This window comes from Carcharodon carcharias, chromosome 5 (genome assembly GCF_017639515.1).
Source record: "Carcharodon carcharias isolate sCarCar2 chromosome 5, sCarCar2.pri, whole genome shotgun sequence".
In the NCBI taxonomy this organism is placed as follows: Eukaryota; Metazoa; Chordata; class Chondrichthyes; order Lamniformes; family Lamnidae; genus Carcharodon; species Carcharodon carcharias.
The window spans coordinates 160,757,350-160,772,837 of NC_054471.1; the positions used below are offsets into that span (position 1 = coordinate 160,757,350).

A 15,488-nucleotide genomic window follows, 5' to 3' on the forward strand; every position below is an offset into this window, starting at 1 on the left:
CTCTGTGTAACATCCTCCAACCCTACAATCCTCCCTCTCTCTGTAACCTCCTCCAGCCTACAATCCTCCCTCTCTATGTAACCTCCTCCAGCCCTACAAGCCTCCCTCTCTCTGCAACCTCCTCCAGCCCTACAACCCTCCCTCTCTCTGTAACCTCCTCCAGCCCTACAACCCTCCCTCTCTCTGTAACCTCCTCCAGCCCTACAACCCTCCCTCTCTCTGTAACCTCCTCCAGCCCCTACAACCCTCCCTCTCTCTGTAACTTCCTCCAGCCCCTACAACCCTCCCTCTCTCTGTAACCTCCTCCAGCCCTACAACCCTCCCTCTCTCTGTAACCTCCTCCAGCCCTACAACCCTCCCTCTCTCTATAACCTCCTCCAGCCCTACAACCCTCCCTCTCTCTGTAACCTCCTCCAGCCCCTACAACCCTCCCTCTCTCTGTAACCTCCTCCAGCCCTACACCCTCCCTCTCTCTGTAACCTCCTCCAGCCCCTACAACCCTCCCTCTCTCTGTAACACTCTCTCTCTCTCTCTCTCTCGTTTGACTGCCTTTAAGCAAACTAACGAGATACAGAAACAATTTGTTTATTAAATTAGGAAGTGTAGCTTCTAAGGAAATGCAAATTGAGTGTAAGAGAGCAAAGGAAACTGAAAACAATTAAAGAAGAACAGAAAATGCTGGTAACACTCAGCAGATCAGGGAAATCGGAATTGTGTTTCAAATCCTGGCCAGAATTCTCACAAAAGGCCATCGACCCGAAATGTTAACTTTGGTTCTCTTTCCACAGACGCTGTCTGATCTGCTGAGAATTTCCAGCATTTTCTCTTTTTATTTCAGACTTCCAGCACCTGAAGTGTATTGCCATCATAAAAGAATAGGCGTTGTTGGGCCTATTATTCTACAAACTTTTCATCACTTCATCACCTCATTTCTACCCAGGCTGTGCGCTGGTTCAAAATCCTTTCCAGGCCTCGGCTTTGCTATCTGAACATCAACCAGCGTCTTTTAACACTCGGTACAAATGCCACCTGATTCCTCTCACTGTCACCAACATTACTTCCTTGTCCTATCTGCTTGAACTGCCGCAAAGCCGCAGGACAGGTTCTAACCCTATTTGCATTGTCAAGTGCCATGACAGTGACAGCATTGGGAACAAGCGTTTGTGGTTTCACACGGGCTCTCATTTGAATGAACTGAGAGCATTTTGGGAACATGAACTGAGTGTGCCACAGAACAGAACTGCATCGTAGAACCAGAAAAAATTGACAGCACAGAGGAGGCCATTCAGTCCATCAGGGCTGTGCTGGTATATAAAATGTTATCTGGTCTAATCCCATTTTCCAGCTCCTGTCTGTGACCATGTAGATGACGGCACTTCAAGGGCATATCCAAGAGTTTTTTTAAAATGAAATGAGAGTTTCTCCCTCTAGCACCCTTTCGGGCAGTGAGTTCCAGATCCCCCACCCTCTGGGTAAAAGAATTTCTCCACTCCTCTCTAGTCCTTCTATCAATTAGTTTAAATCTCTGTCCCTTGATTACTGACCTCTGTCTTGAGGAAAATAGGTGCTTCCTACCTACTCTATCCTGGCCCATCATAATTTTATAAACCTTAATTAAATCGTAAATCTCCTCTGCACTCTCTCTCTAGTGTGATCACATCCATCCATGTGCTGACCAGTACTGTAGCTGTAGCCTAACTAGCGTCCTCAACATTTCCAGCATAACCCCTCTGCTCTTAACTCTATACAATGGAAATTGAAACAGTTTCTCTTACAGTGGGCAAAATTTCATGTGCGCCTCGGAGGTGGGTTCGGAGGTTGGGGGGTGGGGGGTCGACACTTAATCGGGCAGAAGGCTGCCGGGTGGGGACCCTGCCCCCTTCCTGCCTCTGTTCTCATTAAGTCCAAGGCAGGAAGGCTTGAGGATGGCCTTCCTTCCCTTCTCAGTGCCAATCAAGGCCCTTAATTGGGCAATTAATGCCCACTTACTGACCCTGTACCACTGCCACTGTTATTCAACCTGTGGTGGGCAGCACAGTCACCATGCAAGGAGCACAACAAACAAACCGAGGCATGTACTCTCCCGGGGAACCTCGCTCTCACTTTGTCTCACTCTCTCAGTCTCACTCTCTCTCTCTGCCTCACTTTGTTTCTCCCTCTCTATTGCTCCATCTCACTCTCTCTAACTCTATGTGTGTTTATTCTCCACGTACGTGAGCCTCCTCCCACCTCTCTTTATCTCATTCCATCACCACATCCTCCTGTTCCTTTCTCCCTGTACACTTGTCTAGATTCCTTTTAAATGTATCCATGCTATTTACCTCAATCGTTCCTTGAGGCAGTGAGTTCCACATTCTCACCACTCTTTCACAGGATGTGGGCACCACTGGAAAGGCCAGCATTTGTTGTCTAGCCTAATTGCCCTTGAACTGAGTGACTTGCTAGGCCATTTCAGAGGGCAGTTAAGAGTTAACCACATTGCTATGGGTCTGGAGTCACATGTAGGCCAGACTGGGTAAGGATGGCAGATTTCCAAGGTTAGTGAACTAGATGGGTTTTTACGACAGGTTTCATGGTCACATTACTGAGACTAGCTTTCGATTCCAGATTTTATTAATTGAATTCAAATTTCACCAGGTGCCATGGTGGGATTTGAACACATGAGCCCAGACCATAAGCCTGGGCCTCCGTGTTACTGGCCCAATGACATTATGACTACGCCACTGACTCCCCTAAATCCTGATAATTATAACCTCTCCATTCTGGCATCATCCTTGTCAATCTTTTTTGCACTTTCTCCATGCCTCTATACACTTTTTATAACATGGCGACAGAATTGTTCACCATACACCAAGTGTGGTCTAAGTAAGGTTCAATATAAGTTTAACATAACATCTCTGCTTTTCGATTGTGCCTCTCTGGAAATGAAAGCCAGTGCTTCCAATGTTCTATAAAATTGCCTTAGTGTCTGCTTATTTTGCTGAAGACAGTCAAACAAGAGGGTGGAGAGACAGAGTGGAGCAGGAGCATTGTGTCTGACCATAGTCAAAGAGGAAGCAGATTCTAGTTGGGCAGGTCAGAACCATGCAGAACAAGAAAAAGTAAAAACTTGCATTTATATAGCACTTTTCAGGACTGCCAGGCATCTCAAAGTGCTTTACAGCCAGTAAAGTACTCTGTGAAGTGTAGTCACTGTTAGAATGTAAGAAATGCAACAGCTAATCTGTGCTCAGCAAGCTCCCACAAACAGCAATTGATAATGACCAGATAATCTATTTTTTAGGATAAGTACCAGCCAATACACTACAGATAACTCCCCTGCACTTCTTCAAAATAATGACATGGGGTCTTTTCCATTCACCCCAACAGGTAGACAGGTTGGTTTAATGTCTTACCTGAAAGGCAGCACCTCCAGCAGTGTAGCACTCCCTCAGTACTGCCCAAGTGTCAGTCCTGATTTGTGCTCAAGCTCTGGAGTGGGACTTGAACCCAGAATCTTGTGACTTAAAGGCAAGGGTGCTTCCAACTGAGCTACAGAGTGGAGCTTTTCTCAGTAGAAAAGAACTTTAATTAAAGTAATTTTAAAAAGGAATAAATAATTGGATTTATTAATCAAAATAAAAAAACTCATTCAACTGAGGTGAGGGAGTGGTCAGGGGTCACTCATACAACAACCTGCATTTATATAGCACCTCTATCATAGTAACATCCCAAGACACCTCATAGGGGCATTATAAACAAACTTTCACACTCAGCGATATTAGGAGATGTTAGAATAAGCAATCAAAATCTTGATCAAAGAGGCAGGTTTTAAGGTGCGTCTTAAAGGAGGGGAGTGGAGAGATAAAGGTGTGCAGAGGTTTAGGGGGGAAATTCCTAAGGTTAAGGCCAAGGCAGCTGAAGACACAATCACCAGTGGTGGAATGATTCAAACTGGAGCCAGAATTGAATGGGTGCAGAGATCTTAGCGGGTATGTAGGGGGCTGGAGGAGATTACACAGAGATAGGGAGGGGTGAGGGCCTGAAGGAAGCCACTGTAGGTTTGTGAGTACAGGAGCAATGGGTGAACAGGTGTTAGTTAGGATATGGTCAGCAGAGTTTTGGATGAGCTGAAGTTTACAGAAGGTAGAAAGTGGGGGTTGGGGGTTTCAGCAAGGAGAGCATTGGAATAAAAACAAAAAACTGCGAATGCTGGAAATCCAAAACAAAAACAGAATTACCTGGAAAAACTCAGCAGGTCTGGCAGCATGGGCGGAGAAGAAAAGAGTTGACGTTTCGAGTCCTCATGACCCTTCGACAGAACATTCTGGGGATGAAGGAAGCTGAGAGGAGGGTGTTAAGCAGCAGATTGGTTGAGACTGAGCTGGAGTCGGGAGATGTAGGAGAGGTGGAAGGAGATAGTGTTGGTGAGGCCTAGCTCAGTCTCAAACAGAACTGCACACACCTGTACAATCACAGGAAACACTGCTGCTCGCAGGGAAACCCGTCCTCCTCGCCTGTATCCATCCAAAGATGCAACGTCATTATTGCAACGTGTCTCAGGTAGAGGCAGCTTATCGCTCAGGTAGGCTGGGGAACTTTTATCAGTAACCTTGGCTTGGAAACCTCATAATAATTGTTTAAACAAGGGCATTCTAAACAGAGATAGGCGGTGTAAAGATATGCAAAGAATGGGGCAGAGATTCAATGGGGTGTGACCACTCAGGGAATCAATTTTTATCAGGATGATCGAGTGACAATGTGACAGAGCTGGAACCCCCACTCTGACTGAGGTCTCTCTTACGTCAGATAGTTGCGCCCCACGAAATGAGAGCTTTGCCTGCTTATCCCTGTTCGCCATTTAGTGCAAAAGGTATTTGTTTAACACTGAATACACATCCCACTTGGCCTGGCAGAGTTTACTGATTTAAAACTAGTCATCGAGTCGGAAAGCGTCAACAGAAATCATGTACTGAGGTCGGAGTGGAGAAAGAAGTTGTATTTCTGTTGTGTCTTTCAGGGCATCCCAAAGCACCTCGCATGCAGTGAAGAGCTTTCCTGAGGTGCAGTGTTAAGGTAGAAAACATTGCATAGCAAGATCCCACAAATGACAGATCAATTTGTACTTTAGTGATGTTGGCTGCTTAAATGTTCAACTTTCCACCTCAGGGATGAGCCAAGCTGACAAATGCAGTCCCTCTTCTCCAGCTTCCATCTCTGGTCTCTATTCCCCTGGGTTGCTGTTGTTGAATTGCCTAGTCTACATTGTCTGCTTTGGCTCCTCTTTATCTGAAACTGGCACTGCCAGGTCAGCACTGAGAGAGTCTGCCTATATAGGACGGCCATAAACCACCCTGCTAACATCCCTCAAAGAAAGAGAAAGAGAAGTCCAAGCCAAGATTCTCTCCCCGCCCAATAACACACGAGCTGATTAGTCATCTTATTTGCAATGTAGAGCCTTTGGTTACCTTTATTGTGACACTGTTCCAATAGAAAAACCTGCTCATCAACAATCCCAAGTTTCATTGTTGCCTCCAATTACAACTATGCTAACACTCTCTTGGCCGGCCCTCCACTTTAACCCTCCGTGAACTTCATCTCATCCAAAACTCTGCTGCTACCACCTAATTTGCATCAAATCCCATTCTCTTGTCACCTCCTGTGCTCAGTGATCTTCTTTAGGTCTTGGTCCATCAATGCATGCATTTTAGAGTTATTATTCTTGTTATCAATTCTCCCCTTGGCCTCACCTCTACCAAGCTCTCTAACCTCCTGCAGCCCCACAATGCTCCGAGATCTCTGCACTCCTCTATTTCTGGATTCTTGAATATTTCTGACTTTCATTGTTCCACCATTGGCAGCCATGCTTTCAGCTGCTAAGGCCCCGAGCCTCCCTAAGCCTCTCCAACTCTCTTCCCTCCTCTAAAACACTTTTGAAACCTACCTCTATGACCAAGTTTTAGGACATCTGTCCTCATAGCCCCTTAAGTGGCACAGCATTAAATTTTTGTCTGATATTACTCCTGTAAAGCACTAAAAGCTATACTAAAGGCACTTTATAAATGCAAGTTGCTATTTGTTCGACATCCTGTAGAATAACAAGGAGGAATATCTTCAGCTCATTGCAGTATTTGCACGTTCCATTCCTGGGGTTAGCTGGGGGAAGATACTGGATAACATCAGCCTGAACATGAATCAGCCTGAATGGGGGTCCCAATAGAAACTGGGCACTGGGGTGAGGTACTAATGGCCTGATCAATCCAGCAAGAGAGACGGGCTGACACTTCTGCTTTTGTTTGGTAACAAGAAGGTTTCTGCATCTCTCAGTATCACCTCCTCAGTGACTCCTCTTGCACGCTGCAAACTAGTGTTGCATTGTCAAGGACATCATCCATTGGATGAGGTGTTAAACCGAGATCCCATCTGCCCTCTCAGGTGGATGCAAAAGATCCTGATGCACTATTTCGAAGAAGAGCAGGGGAGTTCTCCCCAGTGTCCTGGCCAATATATATCCCTCAATAAATATCACTATAACAGATGATCGGGTCATGCTGTTTGTGGGAGCTTGCTGTGCGCAGATTGGCTGCTGTGTTTCCAACATAGAATAGTGGCTACACTCTAGAAGTATTTCATTGGCTGTAAAGCACTTTGGAATGTTCTGAGGTCTGAAAGGCACTATTGAAATATAAGCTCGGTGAGTTAACTATCAGAGCTAGACCAATTAGGCAGTCATAGTTCGCACAACTACTGCTTTTGAAAAGATATTTGCGCTCTGGTCTAAAGCAACCCTGTCAAGGTTGCCCTGATATTTCATTGGACAGATCCGTTTTGTTAGGTCCCCTCAGGGGCAATGAGAGTTAGCCTTGTGGAGTTGCATTAAGCCAGACATACTTCCTGAAGGACCACAGCAAAATACCTGAAACTTTAAACTGCCCATTCGGCCAATCTGCAATTTACCAGCGCTTTTACTTACAACTTCATGACTTGGGATTTTCAACTCATGCCAGGATTAATTCATTGGAATATTCTGACAGGAGGAGACCATTCAACCCTTCGAGCCTGTTCTGCCACAATTCAATTAGTTTGTGGTTGATCTGTGTGGTAACTCCATCAGTCCACCTTGGTTCTACATCCATTCATACTCCTGTTTAATAATTAATAAGCTTGCACACCAGATAGGCCTGTAATCTCTAGAATAAAAACAGAAAGTGCTGGAAAAACTCAGCAGGTCTGGCAGCATCTGTGGAGAGAGAGAGAGAGAGAGAAAGATTTAACACTTCAAGTCCAGTATGACTTCTTCGGAACTGTCAGGAGTGTGATGGAATACTCTCCACTTCCTGGATGAGTGCAGCTCCAACAACATTCAGGAAGCTTGACACCAACCAGGACAAAGCAGCCTGTTTGATTGGCACCCCATCTACCATTCTAAATATTCACTCCCTCCACCACTGACCCACAGTGGCAGCAGTGTTTACCATCTCCAACATGCACTGCAGGAATTCACCAAGGCTCCTTTGACAGCACATTCCAAACCCACAACCACTACCATCTAGAAGAACAAGTGCAGCAGATACATGGGAACACCACCACCTGCAAGTTCCTCTCCAAGCCACACACCATCCTGACTTGGAAATATATCACCGTTCCTTCACTGCCACTGGGTCAAACTCCTGGAACTCCCTCCTTAACAGCACTGTGGGTGTACCTACACCACAGACTGCAGTGGTTCAAGAAGGCAGCTCACCACCACCTTCTGTAAATAGTAGGGATAGGCAATTAACTGCTGGCCTTACCAGCGACACCCACATCCCATGGATAAACAAAACAAAGGAGGTTACAGAGATGGGGAAGTCATGTTCCTTGGTTAAGAGTGTTGAAATTATTCTGCCCACTTGGACATTTCTTTTGTGTTTCGATTGGGTTCCAGCAGAGAGGGAACAAAACGATACATCTTGGCTATCACTTGGAACTGTAGTGAAACACAGTACACACAGGAAAAGAAGCACTGGATCCCCACTGAACACCTGGGACAAGGGTCTCACTCAGTCACAGCCGTAGATAAGTGCAGTCGGGAATCAATGTACGAGGACGATGCAAGAAACCCCATGGTGTGTGAGATAAGGGGGGCATGTGGTGAACCCAGGGCATGAAATAGGAGTCTAGTCTTGCACCACCCCCCACCTCACATCTAAAGAAGCATCAAAATTGACCCTTTCAAACAAATCACTGATATATAAACACACTATATACACACGCACATTTTTGCATAGACACATTATTATAAACTCACATATCAAGAAAGACTTGCATTTATATAGTGTCTTTCACAACTACCAGATGTCTCAATGCTCTTAAAAGTCAGTGAGGAACTTTTGAAGTGCAGTCACTGTTGTAATGTGGGAAATGCAGCAGCCAATTCATGCACAGCAAGCTCCCACAAACAGCAATGTGATAATGACTAGATAATCTGTTTTTGTGATGTTGGTTGAGGGATGAATATTGGCCAAGACACTGGGGAGAACTCCCCTGCTCTTCATCCAATCATAGAATCAAAGAATGATTACAGCACAGAAGGAGGCCATTTGGCCTGTCATGACTGTGCTGGCTCTCTACAATAGTCACTCACCTAGTCCCACTCCCTCACCTTTTCCCCATAACCCTGCAAATCTTTTTCTTCAGATAATCATCCAATTCCCTTTTGAAAGCCATGATTGACTCTTTCTCCACTGCACTCTCAGACGGTGCATCCCAGATCTGAACCACTCACTGCTTAAAACATTTCTTCCCCATGTCCCCTCTAGTTCTTTTGCCAATCACCTTTAATGGCGCTCTTTGGTTATTGGCCTTTCCACCAATGTGAATTGCTTTGCTCATCTACTCCACCCTAAACCCTCATGATTTTGAACACCTCTATCAAATCTCCTCTCAGCTTTCTCTTCTCCAAGCAACCCTAGCTTCTCCAATCTATCAATATAACTGAAGTTCCTCATCCCTACCATCCTTGTGAATCTTTTCTGCATCCTCTCTGATGCCTTCACATCCTTCCTAAAGTGAGGCGCTCAGAACTGGATGCAGTACTCCAGCTGAGGTCTAAGCAGTATTTTATACAGGTTCATCATAACTCCCTTGCATCTCTTTTGCATGTTTCAAGAAAATATATCAAGAAAAGCAATGTGTCCTAACACCAATACCTGGTGAACTCCACTATAAACCTTCCTCTAGCCTAGAATGAAAAACATTCACCACTGTTCTCTGTTTCCTGTCACTCAGCCAACCTCATATCCATGCTGCCACTGTCTCTTTTATTCCATGGGCTTCAATGTAGCTGGGGAGTCTATAATGTGACACTTCCATCAAAAACTTTTTGGAAGCCCACGTACACCTTATCAACCACATTACCCTCATTAACCCTCTGCTGCCTCATCAAAAAACCCAAGCAAGTTAACTAAACACGTTTTACCCTTAACAAGCCCATGCTGGCTTTGCTAAATGAACCACTAAGTGGACACTAGTGACTCTTAATTTTTCCCCAATGATCATTTCTAAATGCTTCAGCACAGGTTAAACTGACCGGCCTGTAGTACAACATGATCTTTTACAGCCATCTGGGCAGACAGGGCCTCAGTTTAACATCACATCTTTCTCTGACTCCCTCGGTACTGCACTGGAGTGTCAACCTTGAATTTTGTGCTCAATTTCTGGAGTGGAGCTTGAATCCAGAACTTCATGAATCCAAGGGTAATACTCACTGATCCCTGCTGATACTTGCAGGCATTTATATATACACTAACATATACACACATAGATACGTTTTATATATATATATACAATATTAGGTATATAGGCACTATAGAGATACACACACACGCCTTATATAAAATCACCATCTAATCTTATTGAATTGATTTAATGAGGCAGGAAAAGAGCAGGCAAAGGGTTAAGGAAGTTTTTCTAAGTGAAATGTGTGAGAGCAGCAGGAGAAAGCTGGGGAGTCTCTGTGTCCCATTCCGCTTTACCTGTGGTGGTGAGGACAGTGGCCGCGAAGAATAGAGACGAGGTGAAATCCCAGTTCCACTTGCCGGTACTGTTGTTCAACACCGAAACCCCGTAGTTGTTGGCCTCGAGAACCCGGTGCAGGAAACGCTCCAGGCTGTCCGGGGCCAGGCACGGGTTCTCCTCCAGGAACCGGCTCTTGAGCTCCCTCAGCTCCCGGCGCAGGCTGTCTTCGTAAGGCAGCTCCACCGAGGAGAAGATCAGGGCGCCGAAGCTCAGGTAGAACAGGTAGGCGAGAGCCAGCAAGGCAAAGTAGCAGCTCGACCTGTTCCTGTGCATTAGGCGGAGGCAAGGGTTAGTGCTGTCCAGAGGCTGGAACATCGCTCTCCACCTGCCAGCTAGCAGTTCAGGGCAGGGAACAGGGGTAACTGGGTTAGTAGCGGGGCTAGAGTTGCCAATGTTGTTCCAGGCTGTTCTGTGGAGCTGCCGCTATCGCTCTGCCTGTCTTGCAGAGCTGCCAATGTCATTCGAGGCTGCTGACTGTGACCTGGAGACCTGGTAATTGATGAAGCTCCTTCCTTCCGCATCAGAGAGCAGGGGATGTGGTAGCAACTTCTGACGTCTCCAGGTAAATAGAAAAACCATCAGCACGAAAACCAATAAAGTGCAAACATGACACGTACTTTCCCTCTCCCCACCCCCTCTCTCTCAATACTCCATTCATTTGAATGTTAAGCCTGGGGGACAGTGAGAGGTTTATGAAAGCCAACATTTTGGGTTTTTTTTTTGCCACCTTTACACTTTAATCTGCAGCTTCCAGTTTTCACTTTCCCTGTGGGGCCCGCTGCAGTGTCCACGGCTTCTGCCAGCATGCCCTTTTCCATAAGACTCGGCCACTTATTATCATCGTCCTGGGCTGGTTATTGGAGAATCGAGCAAAGAAAGGGTTTTTATTTAAGCTCACAGCTTGTTGATTCAGAGAGCAAGTTCTCGCAAAAGTCCCGCCGTTTTTGACTCAAAACTTCAGTCACACGAGAAGGTGAGAACTTCACAGAGTCTCACAATTATTCCAGCGCAGGAGGAGGCCATTCAGCCCCATTGTGACTGCACTGACTCTCCAAATGAACGATTCACTTAGTGTCATTCTCTTGCCTTTTCCTTGCAACCTTGCACATTCTTCCTTTTCAGATAACAGTCTAATCCCCTTTTGAATGCCTCAGTTGAACCAGCCTCCACCACACACTTGGGCAGTACATTCTAGACCTTAGCCACTCACTGCGTGAAAAAGCTCTCATATCACTTTTGCTTCTTTTGCCAATTACTTCAAATCTGTGCCCTCTCATTCTCGATCCTTTCACGAGCAGTAACAGTTTCTTCCTATCTAGTCTGCCCAAACCCCTTATTATTTTGAATACCTCTACCCAATCTCCTCTCGGCCTTCTTTTCTCCAAGGAAAATAGTCCTAGCTTCTCCAATTTACCTTCATAACTGCAGTTCCTCACCCCAGAACCATTCTCCTGAATCTTTTCTGCACTCTCCCCAATGCCTTCACACCCTTCCTAAAGTGAGGCATTAGAACTGGATAGAATACTCCAGCTGAGGCCCAACTAGTGTCCTGTACAAGTTTAACATATCCTCTTGTTTTTGTACTCTATGCCCTTATTAATAAAGCCTAGGATACTGTATGCTTTATTAACCGCACTTTGAACCTGCCCCGCCAGCTTCAATAACTTATGCACAGGTACACCCAGGCCCTGCCGGGTGGGCTTCTGCTGTTAAGGTGGTGCATCTGACTCATGATCTGAAGTTTGTGCATTCAGATCACTTCAGGCTCTCAGCCTTTCACCGCAGCTCGAGTTCCTGGATTTCCTAGCAGGGTAAAGTTCAGTGAGAAATGTTTAGCTCCTGGTCCCTCTGCTCCTGCACACCATTTAGAATTGTACCCTCTACTTTATATTGTCTCTCCATGTTCTTCCTACCAAAATGAACACTTCACATTTCTCTGCATTGAGCTTCATCTGCTGCCTGTCCGCCCATTCTACCAAATATGTCCCTTTGAAGTTCTGCATTATCCTCCTCACAGTTCACAATGCTGCCGAGTTTCATATCACCCACAAATTTTGAAACTGTCCCTTGCACACCAAGATCTGTATCATTAATACATATCAGGAAAAGCAAGGGTCCCAATACTGACCCCTGGGGAACTCCAGTACAAACCTTCCTCCAACCCAAAAAACATCTATTAACCACTGCACTGTTTCCTGTCACTAAACCGATTATGTTGCTACTGTCCCTTTTATTCCATGAGCTATAACTTTGCTCACAGATCTGTTAACCTACTTTTGTTTCTCTTTGAGGCTGCTGCCTGTGGGAGGCTGCAAAAGTCGGTGAAAAATGATCATCCCTGTGCAGCTGCTGTTGCTGGCTTTGATTGATTTGCATCAGACAGTCACTTTACATCACTGACAGTGATCTATTGACAAGCGCAACAGTCATTTCGGGAAGGAATCATATAATGAGTTTGTATATGGACCCATTCTTTTCTGTGAATCTTTTCTGCATCCTCTCTAATACCTTCACATCCTTCCTAAAGCAGGACAACACCTGGACACAATGCCCAAGTTAAGGCTGAACCAGTGTCTGTACAGGTTCATCGTAATTTCTTTTCTTTTGTACTGTATGTCCCTATTTATAAAGCCCAGGATGCCAAATGCTTTTTTAGCTGTGCTCTCAACCTGCCTTCCCACCTTCAATGATATGTATACATATACCCCTAGATCCCTCTGCTCGGGCACCCATTTCAGAATAGTACCCCTTATTTAATATCGTCTCTTATCGCTCTTCCTACCAAAATGTATCAGCTCACACTTCTCTGCCCTAAACTTCATCTGCCACTTGCCCGCCCATTCCACTAACTTGTCTGCATCCTTTTCAAATTTATCACTTTCCTCCTCAGAACTCACAACACTTCCAAGTTTTGTGTCATCGGCGAATTTTGAAATTGTGCCCTGTACACCCAAATCTAGGTCATTAACATATATGAAGAAAAACAGTGGTCCCAACACTGACCCCTGGGGAACAAAACAGACATATATAATGTATGTGTGTCTGGATTTCTGAGATGTGGAGCTGAAAATATATATGTATATGCAAGGTGCATTTTGCATCTGTATGGAATGTACTGTATGTGTACAAAGTATGGATATATACTGTAAATGATAGAGAAATATATATAAAACAACTTGCACCTTTAAAATAATAAAATGTTCCAAGATGCTTCACAAGAACATCATAAAGCAAAGTTTGACACTAAGCTACATAAGGGAGATCTTAGCGCAGAAAGCCAAACACCTGGCCGAGGTTTAAGCAGTGTCTTAAAGGAGGGGAGGGAGCTAGAGAGTCGGAGGGAATTCCAGAGCTTGGGGCCTTGACTGCTGAAGGCATGGCCACCAATGGTGGAGTGATTAAAATCGGGGATACTAAAGAGGTCGGAATTAGAGCAAGACAGAGATGTCGGAGAGTTGTGGGGATGGAGCAGATTACTGAGATAGGGAGGGGTAGGGAATAGATTTTGGAGGAGGAAGCAATGTCAATGAGTTTAGTCTTCACAATATTTAATTGAAGGAAATTTCTGCTCATCCAGTACTAGATATCAGTCTGATAATTTAGAACCATTGGAGAAGTCAAGAGAGAGGTGGTGAGGTAGAGCTGGGAGTCGCCAGTGTATGTGTGAAGCCTGGTACTGCATTTTTGGATAAATATGCATATGATGTTAGTATATATATGTTGTGTCTGTGTATATGTTTATGTATAAAATGTGTATGTATTTGTAGTGTCTATATATACAATGAGTGTGTATATCTAGTGTGTAAATGCACAATGTGTATATATAAATATGGGTATATACACAAGGAGCTGAATTTTCAGCATGGCGAGCGGGTGAGATTGGCGGGCCCAGGAATGGCCAGGAAACAGGGAAACAGGCCCCCGAACGTGATTGGTCCATGACCGCGATTTCACTTTGGCTGACCAATTAAAGCACCCCCAATGTGAAACGCGGCATCCCAATGGTTGGGAAGGGACAGGCTGGGGGCATGCCATGCGCTGGGTCTAATGGCAACCCGACAGCCAGTTTAAAAATGGCACAGGTAGCTCCTTGAAGGCTGCCAGTGAGGAGGTATATAGTCTGCGTTGTGGAGATGGTACTTATGGCCTCGGCAACAGCTGGAGATGTCAGGTGTGGGGGCAAGTCGGGGGCGCACTCGTCCCCCTGCTTTTCAGATGAGTGCCTCGCTGCCCTCCTGGAGGAGGTGGCTGCCAGGAGGGACACCCTTGTACTAGGGGATGGAAGGAGGAGACCACCATATCTGATGAAGAAAGCCTGGGAGGAGGTGGCAATGCTGGTGAGCAGCCATGACGTGGTGTGGCAAACATGGGTGCAGTGCTAGAAGAGTGTGTTCAGGAAGGGTGAGTACTGTGTTGGCATGGGTCAGTGTGTTGAAGTGTTAAGGTCTGGCTGTCCTCCCGTGGACCTCAGAGCTGTTAGAGTCTGAGTGCCAACTGTCGATGATGCCAGAGCTGGCCAAGGGGGTGAGCCTTGGCTGCTTGGACTGAGAGCCTTGCAGCTCAAGGGCCACGGCTCGGATGTGCCCTGGGAGGTGCTCCTCAGCTAGGGTTGGCCAGGCTGCACTGGTGCTGCAGGTAGAGAGTGGACTAATCAATGATTCTCTGCCCTTTCAGGAGAAGATGAGCCATAACCAATTGGAGAGATCACGGGCAGGGGGGAGACCTGCCCAACCTGCTGCTGCTGACCAGGTTCGAGCAGGACACCCCGGAGCTGGAGAGCCGGCACGTATACTGTGCAACCGAGTGTGGAGAGGAGGGGGTGTCAGACGAAGGTAAGAATGCAGTGCACAGAGGTGAGAGTTTCAGATTGTGCAACCTTTCTAGTGTAGCCTCTTCATTGATGGGAGCCTCAAACCTGGATTCCCCATTGATCATTGAAAGACAATGGCTCCATGATGCAGATCTCCATTGTCTCACCAGGGTGCCTGGCAGGCACAGTGACAGTGTGATAACTTTAACTAATGACATGTCCTTCTTCTCCCTTTTAGATTCACCAGCACGTACTCATTCTCTGAACCCCGAAGGGCCACCCCTGATGCTGGGGTGCCACTGGGCTTCACCTGCACCTGCGTCACATCCGCTCTCTAAACCAGGCACCAGCGCAGACACCAGCACCTCGGTGGGCATTAGATCATTGCCTACATTGTCGGTGCACATTGGTGAGGGCACATCACATTCGCTTGATGTGCAAGCAGAGGCAGAGAGTGCCCAGGATGCCGGCAGTCGGAGAACAGAGGTCAAAGGCAGATGATGAGCCTCTGGAGTTGTCCATTAGGTGGCAGATGCTGGATGTTCAGAGAGATGTGCGGGAGGATCTAGCGCAGATCCATGAGAGTCTGTGTGCTGTGGCCTCTGTTGTGGAGGAGTCCATGCTGAGTGTGAGCACTGCG

At 46.1% G+C, this 15,488-nt stretch overlaps 1 protein-coding gene across 1 annotated transcript in view; it reads right to left on the reverse strand.

Moving 5' to 3' along the window:
* LOC121278107 (potassium channel subfamily K member 1-like) overlaps positions 1 to 10,558 on the reverse strand; it is an 84,491-nt gene extending 73,933 nt beyond the window's left edge. Inside the window, exon 1 of the mRNA XM_041188181.1 lies at positions 9,996 to 10,558. Within this exon, the coding sequence (XP_041044115.1) occupies positions 9,996 to 10,353 (358 nt within the window). The 5' untranslated portion in view covers positions 10,354 to 10,558. The remainder of the gene's footprint in view (positions 1 to 9,995) is intronic.
* Positions 10,559 to 15,488: the final 4,930 nt, after the last annotated feature.